Here is a 17,817-nt window from a genome sequence, read left to right as displayed (position 1 = left end):
GGCGGCGGCGGCAGGGGCGGCGGGGCGCGCTAGGGTTTGGGGGTGGCTCAGCTGGGCTCCCCCGGCTTATAAGGCCGGCCGGGCCAGGTGTCCGGGTCGGACACGGCCCGATAGGTCGGTTCGCGTTTTTTTTTGTTTTTTTAAATAGTTACGCTCAGAAAAAAACAAAAGGAAAACTAAACGGCTCCAAAAATCCCGAAATAAATTTTCCCCGGCTTCTAAAATCAAGCCGCACAGGATGAACATTTATTTGGGGCCTAAATGCAATTTTGAAAAACGCGCATTTTTCCTAAATTCAAATAAAGTAGCAAATAAATCCAAATAAAATCTTATTTGTTTTTTTATCGAATCCTCAGTATTTCTTTATTTTGGGAAAGTCATTTTATTACCTCTCTCATATTTTTGTAATAGAAATAATTGAAGATAAAATAAATAAAATCAAATGATCCTTTTTTCAAAATTTGAGAAAACTCAAATATGAAAATAACGAAATCCCCAACTCTCTCCGAGGGTCCTTGAGTTGCGTAGAATTTCTAGGATCAACCAAAATGCAATAAAATATGATATGCAATGATGATCTAGTGTATAACATTCCAAATTGAAAATTTGCGATGTTACAAACCTACCCCCCTTAAGATGAATCTTGCCCTCGAGATTCGGGTTGGCCAGAAAATAGGTGAGGGTGGTCCTTCAACAAATCTTCCTCTCGTTCCCAGGTGGCTTCGTCCTCCGTGTGGTGGCTCCACTGAACTTTGCAAAACTTAATAACCTTGCTGCGGGTGACTCGACTGGCATACTCAAGGATCTTGACTTGTTTCTCCTCATAGGTCAAATCACTATCCAACTGAATCGCTTCCAGCGGCACTGTGTCTCTCAGCGGTATATCAGCCATCTCTGCGTGGCACTTCTTCAACTGGGAAACGTGGAACATGTCATGAACTCCTGACAATCCTCCGGACAATTCCAACGTGTAGGCTACTTCTCCCATACGCTCCAAAACCTTGTATGGTCCTACAAAACGTGGCGCTAACTTTCCCTTAACTCCAAAACGCTTAACTCCTCGAAGTGGAGATACTCGAAGATAAACTCGGTCTCCGACTTCGTAAACTGTCTCCTTGCGTTTAGAATCTACATAGCTCTTCTGCCTGGACTGGGCTACCTTGAGCCTATCACGAATCAATTTTACTTTTTGTTCAGACTCCTTAATTAGATCCGGTCCAAACAGCTGGCGGTCTCCAACTTCATCCCACGACAATGGGGTCCTGCACCTCCTTCTGTACAAGGCTTCGAAAGGGGCCATCTTCAAACTGAATTGATAACTTTGTTATAAGAGAACTCCGCATATGGCAAATTCTCGTCCCAACTAGATCCATAATCTAGCGCACAAGCTCTTAGCATATCCTCCAAAATCTGATTGACTCTCTCGGTTTGTCCATCTGTCTGCGAATGGAAAGTTGTACTAAGCTCTAGCCTAGTACCCAAAGTTTCATGCAACTGATTCCAGAACTTTGAGGTAAATTGGGTTCCTCTATCTGATACAATGCTCCTTGGAACTCCATGCAGACATACGATCCTGGTCATGTATATCTTTGCTAACTTTGCACTGGTATAGGTAGTCTTCACTGGAATGAAATGAGCTACCTTTGTCAAACGATCGACTGCAAGATCATGGTGATGCATAGCAACGAGAGGGGAGAGTGTGTCCACGTACCCTCATAGACCGAAAGCGGGAGCGTTATGACAACGCGGTTGATGTAGTCGTACGTCTTCACGATCGACCGATCCTCAGTACCGAACGTACGACACCTCCGCGATCTGCACACGTTCGGCTCGGTGACGTCCCGCGAACTCACGATCCAGTAGAGCTTCGAGGGAGAGCTTTGTCAGCACGACGGCGTGATGACGGTGTTGATGAAGCTACCGACGCAGGGCTTTGCTTAAGCACCGCTACGATTTGACCGAGGTGGATTATGGTGGAGGGGGCACCGCACACGGCTAAAAGATCAATGATCAACTTGTGTGTTATGGGGTGCCCCCTGACCACGTATATAAAGGAGTGGAGGAGGGGGGAGGGCCGGCCCTCCTATGGCGCGCCCTGGGGAGTCCTACTCCCACCGAGAGTAGGATTCCCCCCCTTTCCATGTAGTAGGAGTGGGAGAGAAGGAAAGGGAAAAGAGAAAAGAAGGAAGGAGTGGGCGTCGCCCCTCCCCCTAGTCAAATTCGGACTAGGCCTTGGGGGGCGCGCAACCTCCTCTCTCTCTTTCCCCTAAAGCCCAATAAGGCCCATATACTCCCTGGCGAATTCCCGTAACTCTTCGGTACTCCGAAAAATACCCGAGTCACTCGGAACCTTTTCGATGTCCAAATATAGTCGTCCAATATATCGATATTTACGTCTTGACCATTTCAAGACTCCTCGTCATGTCCTCGATCTCATCCGGGACTCCGAATTACCTTTGGTACATCAAAACACATAAACTCATATTACCGATCGTCACCGAACGTTAAGTGTGCGGACCCTACGGGTTCGAGAACTATGTAGACATGACGGATACTCGTCTCCGGTCAATAACCAATAGCGGAACCCGATGCTCATATTGGCTCCTACATATTCTACAAAGATCTTTATCGGTCAAACCGCATAACAACATACGTTGTTCCCTTTGTCATCGGTATGTTACTTGCCCGAGATTCGATCGTCGGTATCTCAATACCTAGTTCAATCTCGTTACCGGCAAGTGTCTTTACTCGTTTTGTAATACATCATCCTGCAACTAACTCATTAGTTGCATTGCTTGCAAGGCCTAAAGTGATGTGCATTACCGAGAGGGCCCAGAGGTACCTCTCCGATAATCGGAGTGATAAATCCTAATCTTGATCTATGCCAACTCAACAAGTACCATCGGAGACACCTGTAGAGCACCTTTATAATCACCCAGTTACGTTGTGACGTTTGGTAGCACACAAAGTGTTCCTCCGGCATTCGGGAGTTCCATAATCTCATAGTCATAGGAACATGTATAAGTCATGAAGAAAGCAATAGCAACAAACTAAACGATCATCGTGCTAAGCTAACGGATGGGTCAAGTCAATCATATCATTTTCTAATGATGTGATCCCGTTAATCAAATGACAACTCATGTCTATAGTTAGGAAACATAACCATCATTGATTCAACGAGCTAGCCAAGTAGAGGCATACTAGTGACAATCTGTTTGTCTATGTATTCACACATGTATTAAGTTTCCGGTTAATACAATTTTAGCATGAATAATAAACATTTATCATGATATAAGGAAATATTAATAACAACTTTATTATTGCCTCTAGAGCATATTTCCTTCACAAGCACATCAGGCAGCATAGTACAAATACTAAAATGTTTATGCACACGAATGTTCATGCACTCCGAATACTGAAATGTTACAACATAGCACTCAAATGCTCATGCACTTATTGATTCTGTAAGATTGCTTGTTTTAAACATCAACCAGATTCAACCTGCCATCCTTCTTCAGAATTTGCTTCTTCATTGTCTCAGCGCTTCTTACTTGCTTCTTCAACTCAACTAAGCAGTGGCGGAGCTTGATGAAGATTGTTGAGGGGGCTAATCAAAGTTGAGGTGGCGAAGAAGACAAGTTACACATAAGCTTTGAGAAACCTTGGATATTCAAGCCAATAATTAGGGATACACATAAGAGTTTTCCTAGAGTAGGGGGGTGGCATGGCCCCCTTTGATGCCCATGAAGCTCCGCCACTACAACTAAGTACAAGCTAGTAACCAAGAAGAGAAGAATTAGCACTCAGTACTTGCCAAAATTCTGAAAATATAACACAGAGAAACAATTGTTCCTCGTAGGCAAAGATAAAGTGATGGCTATATAAGTTAAGGCACAAGTACAAAACAAAGATAGGATTTTCAGGTTGCACAAGTACAACGGAAGAGTGCATTTAGTTAAGGCATCCAACAAATCTAGTTTGCCAGTACTTTCTCAGTACTTGAGCAGGTTGAAAGGCACACCACTAATTTTATCAATACATTGTCAGACCAGTATTTCAAGTAAAATCAAGATCGATAATGTGGTACACAGGAAGAACTTGCTCATGGTAGTGTGTACATGGAACAAATTACTCTAAGCAAACACATGACAAAAAAATAAATACCTATTTTAGAAAAATGTTATGCGGGCTTAATTATCATATGTAGTACTGATTATGATTCTTGGCAAACATCAGAGACAACCAAGTCAAGAAAATACAAACTGACATTCTTGCTTGGCAAACTATCTGGAGTACTGGACTGTTTTTTTTTTGGCCTAAATAAACTTGCAGCCTGGCTTGTATACATTTCAGTTTATGGTAGGGGTGCGAACCAACTTGTCGTTGGATGGTTAGAGAGGCTGTGGTATCCCCAGCCCATCAGGGTTCAAATCCTGATGCTCGCATTTATTCCTGAATTTATTTCAAGATTTCTGGCGATACGCATTCAATGAGAGGAGACGTACCCGTCGATGACGAGGTGCCTACGATGACTTCATAAATTTCAAGATGATATGCCGGCTCAGTTTTTCGAAGGTGCTCATAGGGGTAGGGTGTACGTATGTGTTCATAAGGGTGAGTGTATGCGCATGTATATGAGCGCTTGCGTTGTGTTAAAAAAAAGTTCACAGTAGGGGTGGGATTTTCTGGTAATTGTGTGGAAGTACCGGGGGCAGAGTGGGGGAGCGTGAGAAAAGAAATAAGCCACGGAAACACCACACCTCCGGCGCGTGCTCCTCCGCCCCTCCTTGCCCACCTCGACCCCGACCCCGACCACGATTCGCTCCTCCGCCGCTCCTCCCTCGTCGTCCACCTCGACGCCGAGCTCGCTCCTCCGCCGGAACCACTGCCGAGAGCAGCTAAGGTAATTCCCCGCGATCCCGGTCAAAATCCATGTCCTCCTCGCCACGACGCGCGGCCGATCCCCGTAGCAGCGACTTTTCCTCTCCACCGCCACCACCACCCCGTCCCGTGCCCCTCCTCTTCTCCGCCTGACCTACCGACCCTACCAATCCGACCCGACCCGATCCCGCCGCGCCTCAGAGCTGCCGCCGTGCCCTAGCTCCGCGTCATCGCCGACGCCCGCCCCCACCCCTCAGCCGCCCACCAACCCATCCCGCCTCGCCGGGACCGCCGTTCCCATTCTAGACCTCATAGCGCGTCCGCTGTCTCCGCCCCGTCCGCGGTCTCGGACATTGATTTTTCGAGGTATGGGATTTTTTTTTTGGGTCATCCAGCGATGACTAGTTAAAACAAAAATAAGTTCTACGAGTTTTGGGCACCCCATCGAGATCCGCCCTGTCGCGCCCGCACAATACTTCGATGATGATCTTTTTTTCTTAGTTTTAATTATGGGTACAAAATCATGGGGTTTGGCTCCGAAATGGTGACCGGCCATCTGCCACAGCACACTGAAGCCATCGTAATACAGTCATTCCATCTTTTTTTCAGAGGGAATAAACATTTCGTGTAGCCCCGGCCGATTGTTCACCACCGTAAATCGAATCCTCAGATTCAGCCTTTCACACCTCACGGCCTTGTAGCGATGGTCTCCGGTGCCACTACACAGTGGCACACTCCCGTCATGGCCGCGTTGCGCCAGGCTGAAGCATGCCCATCAGTGAACTAACTCGACTAAGGCCGTCTTTGTTGAACACACCATCATGGCTGGTGATGGCATGTTTGGCCTTTGTAGGGCACCCTTGTAGAAAGCAAGGCGGCCAGTACAGCGAAGAGAAATTGTGCAGCAGTGTGTGCCGGTGCGGTGCCGAGGGAGTACTTGCTTGTTCTTGAGCAGTAATGCTAGGAGGATGGAAGGCAAATTAAGTAAACAGTTTCGTGCAGCCCTCTTGCTGGTTGTTACAATAGTAGTATAGTAATTCTACTGTTATGTATAGGGCCACCATTTTGGTGTGACGCACAATTGCCCCCATTTTACAATGTCACATAGCAAATTTTGCTTATTATCGTGTTGAACTATTCCATATCGATTTGTGTACTATTAAGAAGTATGTTTTTGAAAGATTGTTGGTATACACATTCTGTCAAAATTATCAGAAAACTGCACATTTGATTGACTACAAAAGCCATAGATTCTTGCTGATAATTGCCGTCTGGTCATTAGCTTGTCCCACCTCCCATGTGTCAGATGCACTATTAGATGGTCTGAGCATGTCGTGTCCGTTTGTCACAGTGGCACACTCCCACCTCCCAAAATATGTGCATCTTTGTTCGATTTACTCTTGACAGTTTTTTTCTGCAGGGAAACCTAGAATAGGTGGTGTTATCTGGCTTCGAATTGCTGTCTAAACATTTCTTGATCCTCACTCATCAGAAACTTAAAGCATGAGGTTAGTAGTCTTAATTCCTCCTTCGAGATCAATAAGAAACTGTTTGAAAGAAATGATGCATACTGACTTATTTTGGTATGTACGTTTTTCAGAGTGTTAGTTAGTACTCCATTACTTGGCTTGGGTTGTTTCAAATCTTATCTCTGGGCTAGCATAATGATGGAGCATAAGCATTTCTCTTTTTTTAACCAACTTGTGAACAAGGGTTCAGCATATTTGTTTGGTGTCCTGAGTAATACAATTGATTTTTACAATGCAACATGACATGGTAAATTAAAGTGTGTAGACAGTCTTGAACTTAATCCAGGTTTTATACAAAATAGTATTCTCTGTTTGAGAAACTGGAAGGACTGATAGAGCTAATATGTCAAAGGGCTTATATTCGATATAAGATTCTCTATTTGGCTTTTGCATTTTATGCTACTATGAAGACATAGAAAATAGCATTGATCTGTTGCCTGCTTAAACACAATAAAGCCTAGCTATTGATTTCTACATGGACGTGGTATTGGAAAAAATGGGTATGATTTTGTAGTACCATTTGTATTTTTATATGGTTTTACATGTACGCGAAACCATGTTTTTGGCGCAAATGCTGCGCTATGATCCAGAGCTAATGAAATCAACTGAACTGGCTGCATAAGTGTGAGCTAGACCTCAACTTGCTTGATTTTGCTTCCATTATTTTGACTTTTTTCTCTTCAGTTCCCATCGCGTGAAGTGGAATGAGGACAATCTGTATGAGATTGAATCAAACAAGCCAGTGAGGCAAAAGATAACCGAGCCCAAGACACCGTATCACCCTATGATGGATGAAGAAGATGGTACATGTCTTGTTACTTGTATCTCATCATATCTGACCACTATTTGTGCTCATAATGTGCAAGCGCTGGATAATTGCTTTCATTGCTTGCTCTCTAGGGTCACTATCACCAACACGCCCTTTCGACAAGTGTCTAGATGAGACTGTTAGTGCTGAAGCTATATTGACTGCTTTAAATGGTGTGGCCTCTTCAAGTAAAAATGATTCAAAGGATGATGAGTGGGCATCCTCAGATGATGATGCAGATGCCATGGAACAGGATGATGGTTGGTAGCTTCTTTCTCAGTTACCATTTTATGTTTCTAGAGTTGCTAGAGTAAATCAGTAATTACTGATGTTCAATATATTTGACTAGCTGAGTTATGCGACTTGATTTTATGGTATCAGCTTTCTGTAATGAAGTCCATAAGTGATCCAACTATATGATTACTCATATAGCTCTTCTGAATTAGCTAGCTAAGATAAACCTTTTGTAACTCTTTCTAAGTTGCTATCTTATATCATGATTTATATTTGTATTTGATGTCATGCATAAGTGTATACTTAATTATCAACGTAATGTGGGAATAGTAAGCTTACTATATGAGTCCAGGACGTTATTCGAACAGGCAGAGTCCAGGACGTTATTCGAACAGCCAGTGATATGTTTGGTGTTCATGCAGACTCAGAAGCTGACAGATCATCAGTGAGTTTCAAAGAGCATCGCCGCAATCACTACGATGAATTCCGCAAGGTCAAAGAACTGATGCGCACTGGATCCCTGGTTGAAGATGAGGCCCGTGTGAATGAGCAAGCTGCAAACAACGCCGAAGACAAAACTGCAGGAGAGAAGGCAACAGGCGACAAGAGTGAATCGTCAGCATCACCTCAAGTATGAGCCATAAAGTGAATTCTGTGGTCGCTAAGCCTAGGGAAAGTTCAACTAAGCGGGAGCATGCAGTTTGCGCCTGCTCTGTGTGTATTGTTGGATCCTTGTTTTCATGCCAGATCGGATGATTTTCTGTACGCAAAGAACCTGTTCCTCTTTCTTATTTTGAGATGCCGCGGTGCCTAAAATGGTGGAGAATTCTAGTTGAACTAGCTACTTCACGTTCAGTCAGGAGGCTAGAATTTGCCTGGGCCGCTTTTTATAATACTGGAACTGAGTTATATGGACAACCCTTGAGCAATTTTTCTTCTTGAGATCATGCTTTACTGCTTGTGATTGCGGATCCATGATGAACATAAGAGTTATTGCACAATTAAGGTATTTACTTTCATTGTTCAGTTCAGTAGTTCATTGGTTTGCCTGGCCATTGGAAACAGCTTATGAGAATATGAGATTGTAAAGCAGGAAACTGTGGCCTGCTTGAACAGCTCGGTTGCTCGCTAGGATTTAATGCCAAGAGAGTTTGAACGCACACCTTGTGGTGTAACATTTGGCAAATTAAAATAAAGTGATTAGTAGAAAGCTCGGGGCGAAGTTATACGATGTCGACAATTATGCACTTTTTTGGTTAACCAAAGTTCATCTTTTAACAATAAATATAATTATGCAATTTTTCAGTTAACCAAAATTCATCCTTACAAAGATCAAATAATTGGTGGATGGAGGTCGGTGATTACCGCAAATGATTAGTGGATTGGGATGTAACGCCCCGATCTGGATCGAAGGCGACCAGAGTAGGCTTCGGGAGGGGATCGGAGTAGGAGGGTGAGGGAGAAGGGGGTGAGCGAGGGGAAAGTAGGTGAGGGAATTCAGAATATCTTTTCATCAGCATACTTGATACAACCCCTCTCCAGGGCGTAAGTACTTGCGCGACCCAACCAGCCCTTGGCCTCTCATACACTTACAAGTGGAACCCACGCACGCCTACACTTGGCTAGGCCAACTGGCAGTCACGCGGTGGTGGTGTGCACTACCGATGTGACATTCTCCCCATCTTGAGAAGTGACTCCCTCTTCGATGGTGCTGTCGTCCCAGATTTTGGCCAGCAGGTAGCGCTGTCGAAGTACCTTATAATCTTCCCAGGTTGTTGATGGCGGAGTTGTGTCCCAAGCCACCTGAACCAGAATCACCGGAGCGTCACCTCGTTTCATTCTTCTGTCCAATATCTCCGCAGGCATGGAATCCACTGCCGACAAGTCTGCAGTCGCAGGTAGTTCAGAGAACACTGGTGTATAGTTGGGTGTGAAGGGCTTCAGTTAGGAAACATGGAACACGGGATGGATGCGACTGTCGGAAGGCAATTCCAGCTTGTATGCCGAGGGACCTATCTTGGCGATGATGGAGAAGGGCCCGAAGAACTTGAATGCCAACTTGGCGCAAGGGCGGCTGGCCACAGATTTCTACATGTAAGGTTGGAGTTTCAGGAGCACTTGATCACCAACCTGGAAGACGCGCTCGGTGCGATTCCGGTCTGCAAACTTCTTGTACTTAGTCTGCGCCCGAGTCAACTGCATTCTTAAGTTGTCCTTGTGCAATGTCCAGTCTCACTGTTCCCCGATCCGTCAAGGTTGCTTGTGTTGCCGGCCAGGTGGCCATGCTCCCCTCGTTTGCTTCAACATCGTACAACGCCTTGAACGGAGAGCAACCCAAAGAGGAGTGGAAGCGGAGTTGTACCAGAACTTTGCGGGGGGCAGCCAGCGACGCCATTGTCGCGGAGTATCATGGACAGCGCAGCGCAGGTACATATCCACGCACTGATTCACGCACTCACTTTGTCCGTCAGCCTGCGGATGGTAGCAGTGCAGTAGAGCACACTGGTGAACACCTTGTCGCAATCGGACACGATGGATGAAGGGATGCCGTGCAGCTTGACAATGTTGTCCCAGAACACCTTTGCCACATGTGTCGCCGTGAACGGATGTCGCAATGGCACAAAGTGCACGAACTTGGTGAAACGGTCGACCACCACCATGATTGCGTCATACCCCTCAAATTTGGGCAGACCCTCGACGAAGTCCATTGTCAGATCTTGCCATGGAGCCGTGGGAATGGGGAATGGTGCCAATTTTTCCCGCTGGTTTGCGCAGCTCATGCTTTGCTTGCTGGCAAACCTGGCATTGCCGCATGTAGTCGTCGACGTCCTGCTTCATGCCCTTCCACTCGAACAGCTTCTTAATGCGTTGATACGTGGCTGTCGACCCGGAGTGGCCACCAACGGCACTGTCGTGCATGGTGATGTCTACTACACAACATTCTTCTTGTAGACGTTGTTGGGCCTCAAAGTGCAGATGTTTGTAGGACAGTAGCAAATTTCCCTCAAGTGGATGACCTAAGGTTTATCAATCCGTGGGAGGCGTAGGATGAAGATGGTCTCTCTCAAACAACCCTGCAACCAAATAACAAAGAGTCTCTTATGTCCCCAACACACCCAATACAATGGTAAATTGTATAGGTGCACTAGCTCGGCAAAGAGATGGTGATACAAGTGCAATATGGATGATAGATAAAGGTTTTTGTAATCTGAAAATATAAAAACATCAAGGTAGAAAGTGGTAAAAGTGAGCGTAAACGGTATTGCAATGCTAAGAAACAAGGCATATGATTCATACTTTCACTAGTGCAAGTTCTCTCAACAATAATACCATAATTGGATCATATAACTATCCCTCAACATGCAACAAAGAGTCACTCCAAAGTCACTAATAGCGAAGAACAAACGAAGAGATTATTGTAGGGTACGAAACCACCTCAAAGTTATTCTTTCTGATCGATCTATTCAAGAGTTCGTATTAGAATAACACCTTAAGACACAAATCAACCAAAACCCTAATGTCACCTAGATACTCCAATGTCACCTCAAGTATCCGTGGGTATGATTATACGATATGCATCACACAATCTCAGATTCATCTATTCAACCAACACAAAGAACTTCAAAGAGTGCCCCAAAGTTTCTACCGGAGAGTCAACACAAAAACGTGTGCCAACCCCTATGCATAAGTTGACGAGGTCACAGAACTCGCAAGTTGATCACCAAAACATACATCAAGTGAATCACATGATATCCCATTGTCACCACAGATAAGCACATGCAAGACATACATCAAGTGTTATCAAATCCTTAAAGACTCAATCCGATAAGATAACTTCAAAGGGAAAACTCAATTCATCACAAGAGAGTAGAGGGGGAGAAACATCATAAGATCCAACTATAATAGCAACGCTCACGATACATCAAGATCGTTCCGAATCAAGAACACGAGAGAGAGAGAGATCAAACACATAGCTACTGGTACATACCCTCAGCCCCGAGGGTGAACTACTCCCTCCTCGTCATGGAGAGCACCGGGATGATGAAGATGGCCACCGGAGAGGGATTCCCCCCTACGGCAGGGTGCCAGAACGGGTCTAGATTGGTTTTCGGTGGCTACGGAGGCTTTTGGCGGCGGAACTCCCGATATATTCTGCTCCCTGATGTTTTTAGGGTATATGGACATATATAGGCGAAAGAAGTCGGCCAGGGGAGCCACGAGGGGCCCACGAGGATGGGGGGCGTGCCTAGGGGGTAGGGCGCGCCTCCCTGCCTCGTGGCTTCCTCGAAGCTTCCCTTACGTCTACTCCAAGTCTCCTGGATTGCTTCCGTTCCAAAAATAACTCTCCCGAAGGTTTCATTCCGTTTGGACTCCGTTTGATATTCCTTTTCTTCGAAACACTGAAATAGGCAAGAAAACAGCAATTTGGGTTGGGCCTCCGGTTAATAGGTTAGTTCCAAAAAATAATATAAAAGTGTTTAGTAAAGCCCATAAACATCCAAAACAGATAATATAATAGCATGAATACTTCATAAATTATAGATATGTTGGAGACGTATCAGTATCCCCAAGCTTAATTCCTACTCGTCCTCGAGTAGGTAAATGATAAAAGAAATAATTTATGAAGTGTGAATGCTAGCAGGTGCACAAGTTTGATCAATGATAATTTCAATCACCTTTTCTAGCATCATTATATATCATAACAGTAGCTCAACTCATAAAACTTCTCATGATCAAGTAACAAACTATTCACATGTTAAAGTATAGATCATAAAATTTCTTGAGAACTAACAAACCGTGTTATTAGTCATCAAACAATTACAATTCATGTTATTTTCAGGAAGAGTCTATGTCAGAGCTTTGATTCAGCAAACTTCACATACTCAACTATCATTTAGTCTTTCACAATTGCTAACACTCACGCGATATTTATGGGTTCAAAGTTTTAATCAGACACAGAGAAAGATAGGGGCTTATAGATTCGCCTCCCAACCTTTTACCTCAAGGGTAATGTCAACAATAATAGTTCATGATGCCTTACATCCAATTGGGTATATATATATATCAGGATCTTTCCAACACAATGTGCTTGCCAAAGGATAAAATGTAAAAAAGGAAAGGTGAAGATCACCACGACTCTTGCATAAGGTATAAGACAAGAATAAAAGATAGGCCCTTCGCAGAGGGAAGCAAAGGTTGTCATGCACTTTTATAGTTGGATGCATAAAATCTTAATGCGAAAGAACGTCACTTTATATTGCCACTTGTGATAGGGACCTTTATTATGTAGTCTGTCGCTTTTATTACTTCCATATCACAAGATCGTATAAAGCTTATTTTCTCCACACTAATAGATCATACATATTTAGAGAGCAATTTTTATTGCATGCACCGATGACAACTTACTTAATCTTACTCAATCCATAGGTAGGTATGGTGGACTCTCATGGCAATACTGGTTTAAGGGATGTTTGGAAGCACAAGTAGTATCTCTACTTGGTGCAAAGAATTTGGCTAGCATGAGGGAGAAAGGCAAGCTCAACATGTTGGATGATCCATGACAATATACTTTATTTCAGATATAAGAAAACATAACCCATTATGTTGTCTTCCTTGTCCAACATCAACCTTTTAACATGTCATATTTTAATGAGTGCTCACAATTACAAAAGATTGTTGGGGAATGTAGTAATTTCAAAAAATTCCTACGCACACACACACACACACAGGATCATGGTGATGCATAGCAACGAGAGGGGAGAGTGTGTCTACGTACCCTCGTAGACCGAAAGCGGAAGCGTTAGCACAATGCGGTTGATGTAGTCGTACGTCTTCACGATCTGACCGATCCAAGTACTGAACACAAGGCACCTCCGAGTTCAGCACACGTTCAGCTCAATGACGTCCCACGAACTCTGATCCAGCAGAGCTTCACGGGAGAGTTTCATCAGCACGATGGCGTGATGACGGTGATGATGATGCTACCGACGCAGGGCTTTGCCTAAGCACCGCTACGATATAATCGAGGTGGATTATGGTGGAGGGGGCACCACACACGGCTAGAATAGATCAATAGATCAACTTGTGTGTCTAGAGGTGCCCCCTGCCCCCGTATATAAAGGAACAAGGGGGGAGGCCGGCCGGCCCCTGTAGGCGCGCCAGGAGGAGGAATCCTCCTCCTAGTAGGCGTAGGACTCCCCTCTTTCCTACTCCTACTAGGAGGGGGAAAGGAAGGGGGAGAGGGAGAAGGAAAGGGGGGCGCCGCCCCCTCTCCTAGTCCAATTCGGACCAGAGGGGGAGGGGCGCGCGGCCTTCCCTAGGCCAGCCCTCTCTCTCTCTCTCCACTAAGGCCCATAAGGCCCACTATTTCTTCTGGGGGGTTCCAGTAACCCTCCGGCACTCCGGTTTTCTCCGAAACCATCCGGAACACTTCCGGTGTCCGAATATAGTCGTCCAATATATCAATCTTTACGTCTCAACCATTTCGAGACTCCTTGTCATGTCCGTGATCATATCCGGGACTCCGAACTACCTTCGGTACATCAAAACACAAAAACTCATAATACCAATCGTCACCAAACTTTAAGCGTGCGGACCCTACGGGTTCGAGAACTATGTAGACATGACCGAGACATGTTTCCGGTCAATAACCAACAGCGGAACCTGGATGTTCATATTGGCTCCCACATATTCTACGAAGATCTTTATCGGTCAAACCGCGTAACAACATACGTTGTTCCCTTTGTCATCACTATGTTACTTGCCCAAGATTCGACCGACAGTATCTCAATACCTAGTTCAATCTCGTTACCGCCAAGTCTCTTTACTCGTTCCATAATACATTGATACGTCTCCAACGTATCTATAATTTTTGATTGCTCCATGCTATATTATCTACTGTTTTGGACTATATTGGGCTTTATTTTCCACTTTTATATTATTTTTGGGACTAACCGATTAACCGGAGGCCCAGCCCAGAATTGCTGTTATTTGCCTATTTCAGTGTTTCGGAGAAACAGAATATCAAACGGAGTCCAAATGGAATAAAATCTTCGGGAACGTGATTTTCTCATCGAACGTGATCCAGGAGACTTGGACCCTACTCCAAGGAGTCAAATAGGAGGTCACGAGGGTGGGGGGCGCCCCCCTAGGGCGCGCCCCCTACCTCGTGGGCCCCTCGGTGCTCCACCGACGTACTCCTTCCTCCTATATATACACACGTACCCCCAAACGATCAGAACAGGAGCCAAAAACCTAATTCCACCGCCGCAACTTTATGTATCCACGAGATCCCATCTTGGGGCCTGTTCCGGAGCTCCGCCGGAAGAGGGCCGTCATCACGGAGGGCTTCTACATCATCATAGCCCCTCCGATGAAGTGTGAGTAGTTTACCTCAGACCTTCGGGTCCATAGTTAGTAGCTAGATGGCTTCTTCTCTCTCTTTGAATCTCAATACAAAGTTCTCCCCCTCTCTTGTGGAGATCTATTCGATGTAATCTTCTTCTTTTGCGGTGTGTTTGTTGAGACCGATGAATTGTGGGTTTATGATCAAGTCTATCTATGAATAATATTTGAATCTTCTCTGAATTCTTTTATGTATGATTGGTTATCTTTGCAAGTCTCTTCGAATTATCCGTTTGGTTTGGCCAACTACATTGGTAGTTCTTGCCATGGGAGAAGTGCTTAGCTTTGGGTTCGATCTTGCGGTGTCCTTTCCCAGTGACAGAAGGGCAGCAAGACACGTATTACATCGTTGCCATCGAGGATAACAAGATGGAGTTATTCAATATTCATGAATTTATCTCTCTACATCATGTCATCTTGCTAAGGCGTTACTCTGTTTTTAACTTAATACTCTAGATGCATGCTGGATAGAGGTCGATGAGTGGAGTAATAGTAGTAGATGCAGAATCGTTTCGATCTACTTGTCACGGACGTGATGCCTACATACATGATCATGCCTAGATATTCTCATAACTATGCTCAATTCTGTCAATTGCTCAACAGTAATTTGTTCACCCACCGTAGAATACTTATGCTCTTGAGAGAAGCCACTAGTGAAACCTATGGCCCCCGGGTCTATTCTCATCATATCAATCTCCATCACTTTAATCTTGCTTTGCTTTTTACTTTGCTTTACTTTACTTTGCATGTTTATACCAAAAATACCAAAAATATTATATCTATCAGATCTCACTCTCGTAAGTGACCGTGAAGGGATTGACAACCCCTAATCGCGTTGGTTGCGAGTAGCTATCTTGTGCAAGGTACGAGGGACTTGAGCGTGGCCTCCTACTGGATTGATACCTTGGTTCTCAAAAACTGAGGGAAATACTTACGCTACTCTGCTGTATCATCCCTTCCTCTTCGGGGAAAACCAACGCAAGTTCAAGACGTAGCATACATCATCCCGCAACTAACTCATTAGTTACAATGCTTGCAAGGCTTATAGTGATGTGCATTACCGAGTGGGCCCAGAGATACCTATCCGACAATCGGAGTGACAAATCCTAATCTTGATTTATGCCAACTCAACAAGTACAATTGGAGACACCTATAGAGCACCTTTATAATCACCCAGTTACGTTGTGATGTTTGGTAGCACACAAAGTGTTACTCCGGTAATCGGGAGTTGCATAATCTCATAGTCATAGGAACATGTATAAGTTATGAAGAAAGCAATAGTAACAAACTAAACGATCATCGTGCTAAGCTAACGGATGGGTCAAGTCAATCACATCATTCTCTAATGATGTGATCCCGTTCATCAAATGACAACTCTTGTCCATGGCTAGGAAACTTAACCATCTTTGATTCAATGAGCTAGTCAAGTAGAGGCATACTAGTGACACTCTGTTTGTCTATGTATTCACACATGTACTATGTTTCCGGTTAATAAAATTCTAGCATGAATAATAAACATTTGTCATGATATAAGGAAATAAGTAATAACTTTATTATTACCTCTAGGGCATATTTCCTTTGGTCTCCCACTTGCACTAGAGTCAATAATCTAGTTCACATCTTTATGTGATTAGTTCACATCTCCATGTGACTAATACCCAAAGGGGTTACTAGAGTCAATAATCTAGTTCGCATCGCTATGTGATTAATACCCAAAGAGTGATCATGTTTTGCTTGTGAGAGAAGTTTAGTCTACGGGTCTGCAACATTTAGATTCGTATGTATATCACAAATTTCTATGTCTACAATGCTCTGCACGGAGCTACTCTAGCTAATTGCTCCCACTTTCAATATGTATCCAGATCGAGACTTAGAGTCATCTAGATCGATGTAAAAAGCTTGCATCGTCATAACTCTTTACGACGAACTCTTTTATCACCTCCATAACCGAGAAATATTTCCTTAGTCCTCTAAGGATAATTTTGACCGATGTCCAGTGATCTACTCCTAGATCACTATTATACTCCCTTGCCAAAAATGCTAAGGTATACAATAGGACTGGTAAACAACATAGCATACTTCATAGAACCTATGACTGAGGCATAGGGAATGACTTTTCATTCTCTTTCTATTTTCTACCGTGGTCGGGTTTTGAGTCTTTACTCAACTTCACACCTTGCAACACAGGCAAGAACTCCTTCTTTGACTGTTCTATTTTGAACTACTTCAAAATCTTGTCAAGGTATGTACTCATTGAAAAAAAACTTATCAAGCATCTTGATCTATCTCTATAGATCTTGATGCTCAATGTGTAAGCAGCTTCATCGAGGTCTTTCTTTGAAAAACTCTTTTCAAACACTCCTTTATGCTTTCCAGAAAAATCTACATTATTTCTGATCAACAATATGTCATTCACATATACTTATCAGAAATGATGTAGTGCTCCCACTCACTTTCTTGTAAATACAGGCTTCACCGCAAGTCTGTATAAAACCATATGCTTTGATCACTTTATCAAAGCATATATTCCAACTCCGAGATGCTTGCACCAGTCCATAGATGGATCGCTGGAGCTTGCTCACTTTGTTAGCACCTTTAGGATCGACAAAACCTTCTGGTTGCATCAGATACAACTCTTCTTTAATAAATCCATTAAGGAATGCAGTTTTGACATCCAATTGCCAGATTTCATAAAATGCGGCAACTGCTAACATGATCGGACATACTTTTAAGCATTGATACGAGTGAAAAAATCTCATCGTAGTCAACACCTTGAACTTGTCGAAAAAAATTGCGACAATTCGAGCTTTGTAGATTGTAACACTACTATCAGTGCATGTCTTCCTCTTGAAGATCCATTTATTATTAATGACTCACCGATCATCGGGCAAGTCAATCAAAGTCCATACTTTGTTCTCATACATGGATCCCATCTCAGATTTCATGGCCTCAAGCCATTTC

The 17,817-nt window shown here is 44.0% G+C and overlaps 1 protein-coding gene across 1 annotated transcript; it reads left to right on the top strand.

Annotated features, from left to right (window-relative positions):
• Nucleotides 1–4,716: 4,716 nt before the first annotated feature.
• LOC125550562 (protein phosphatase inhibitor 2-like) lies at nt 4,717–8,394 on the top strand. The gene is made up of 5 exons (XM_048713584.1): nt 4,717–4,903; nt 6,302–6,389; nt 7,095–7,213; nt 7,311–7,478; nt 7,875–8,394. The coding sequence occupies exons 2-5, from the start codon at nt 6,385–6,387 to the stop codon at nt 8,087–8,089; spliced, it is 507 nt and encodes a 168-aa protein (XP_048569541.1). The 5' UTR covers nt 4,717–4,903; nt 6,302–6,384; the 3' UTR covers nt 8,090–8,394.
• The last annotated feature ends 9,423 nt before the right edge of the window (nt 8,395–17,817 follow it).

Source organism: Triticum urartu, chromosome 4 (assembly GCF_003073215.2).
Source record: "Triticum urartu cultivar G1812 chromosome 4, Tu2.1, whole genome shotgun sequence".
NCBI classification, from domain to species: domain Eukaryota; kingdom Viridiplantae; phylum Streptophyta; class Magnoliopsida; order Poales; family Poaceae; genus Triticum; species Triticum urartu.
This window is presented reverse-complemented; position numbering and strand designations above follow the sequence as displayed.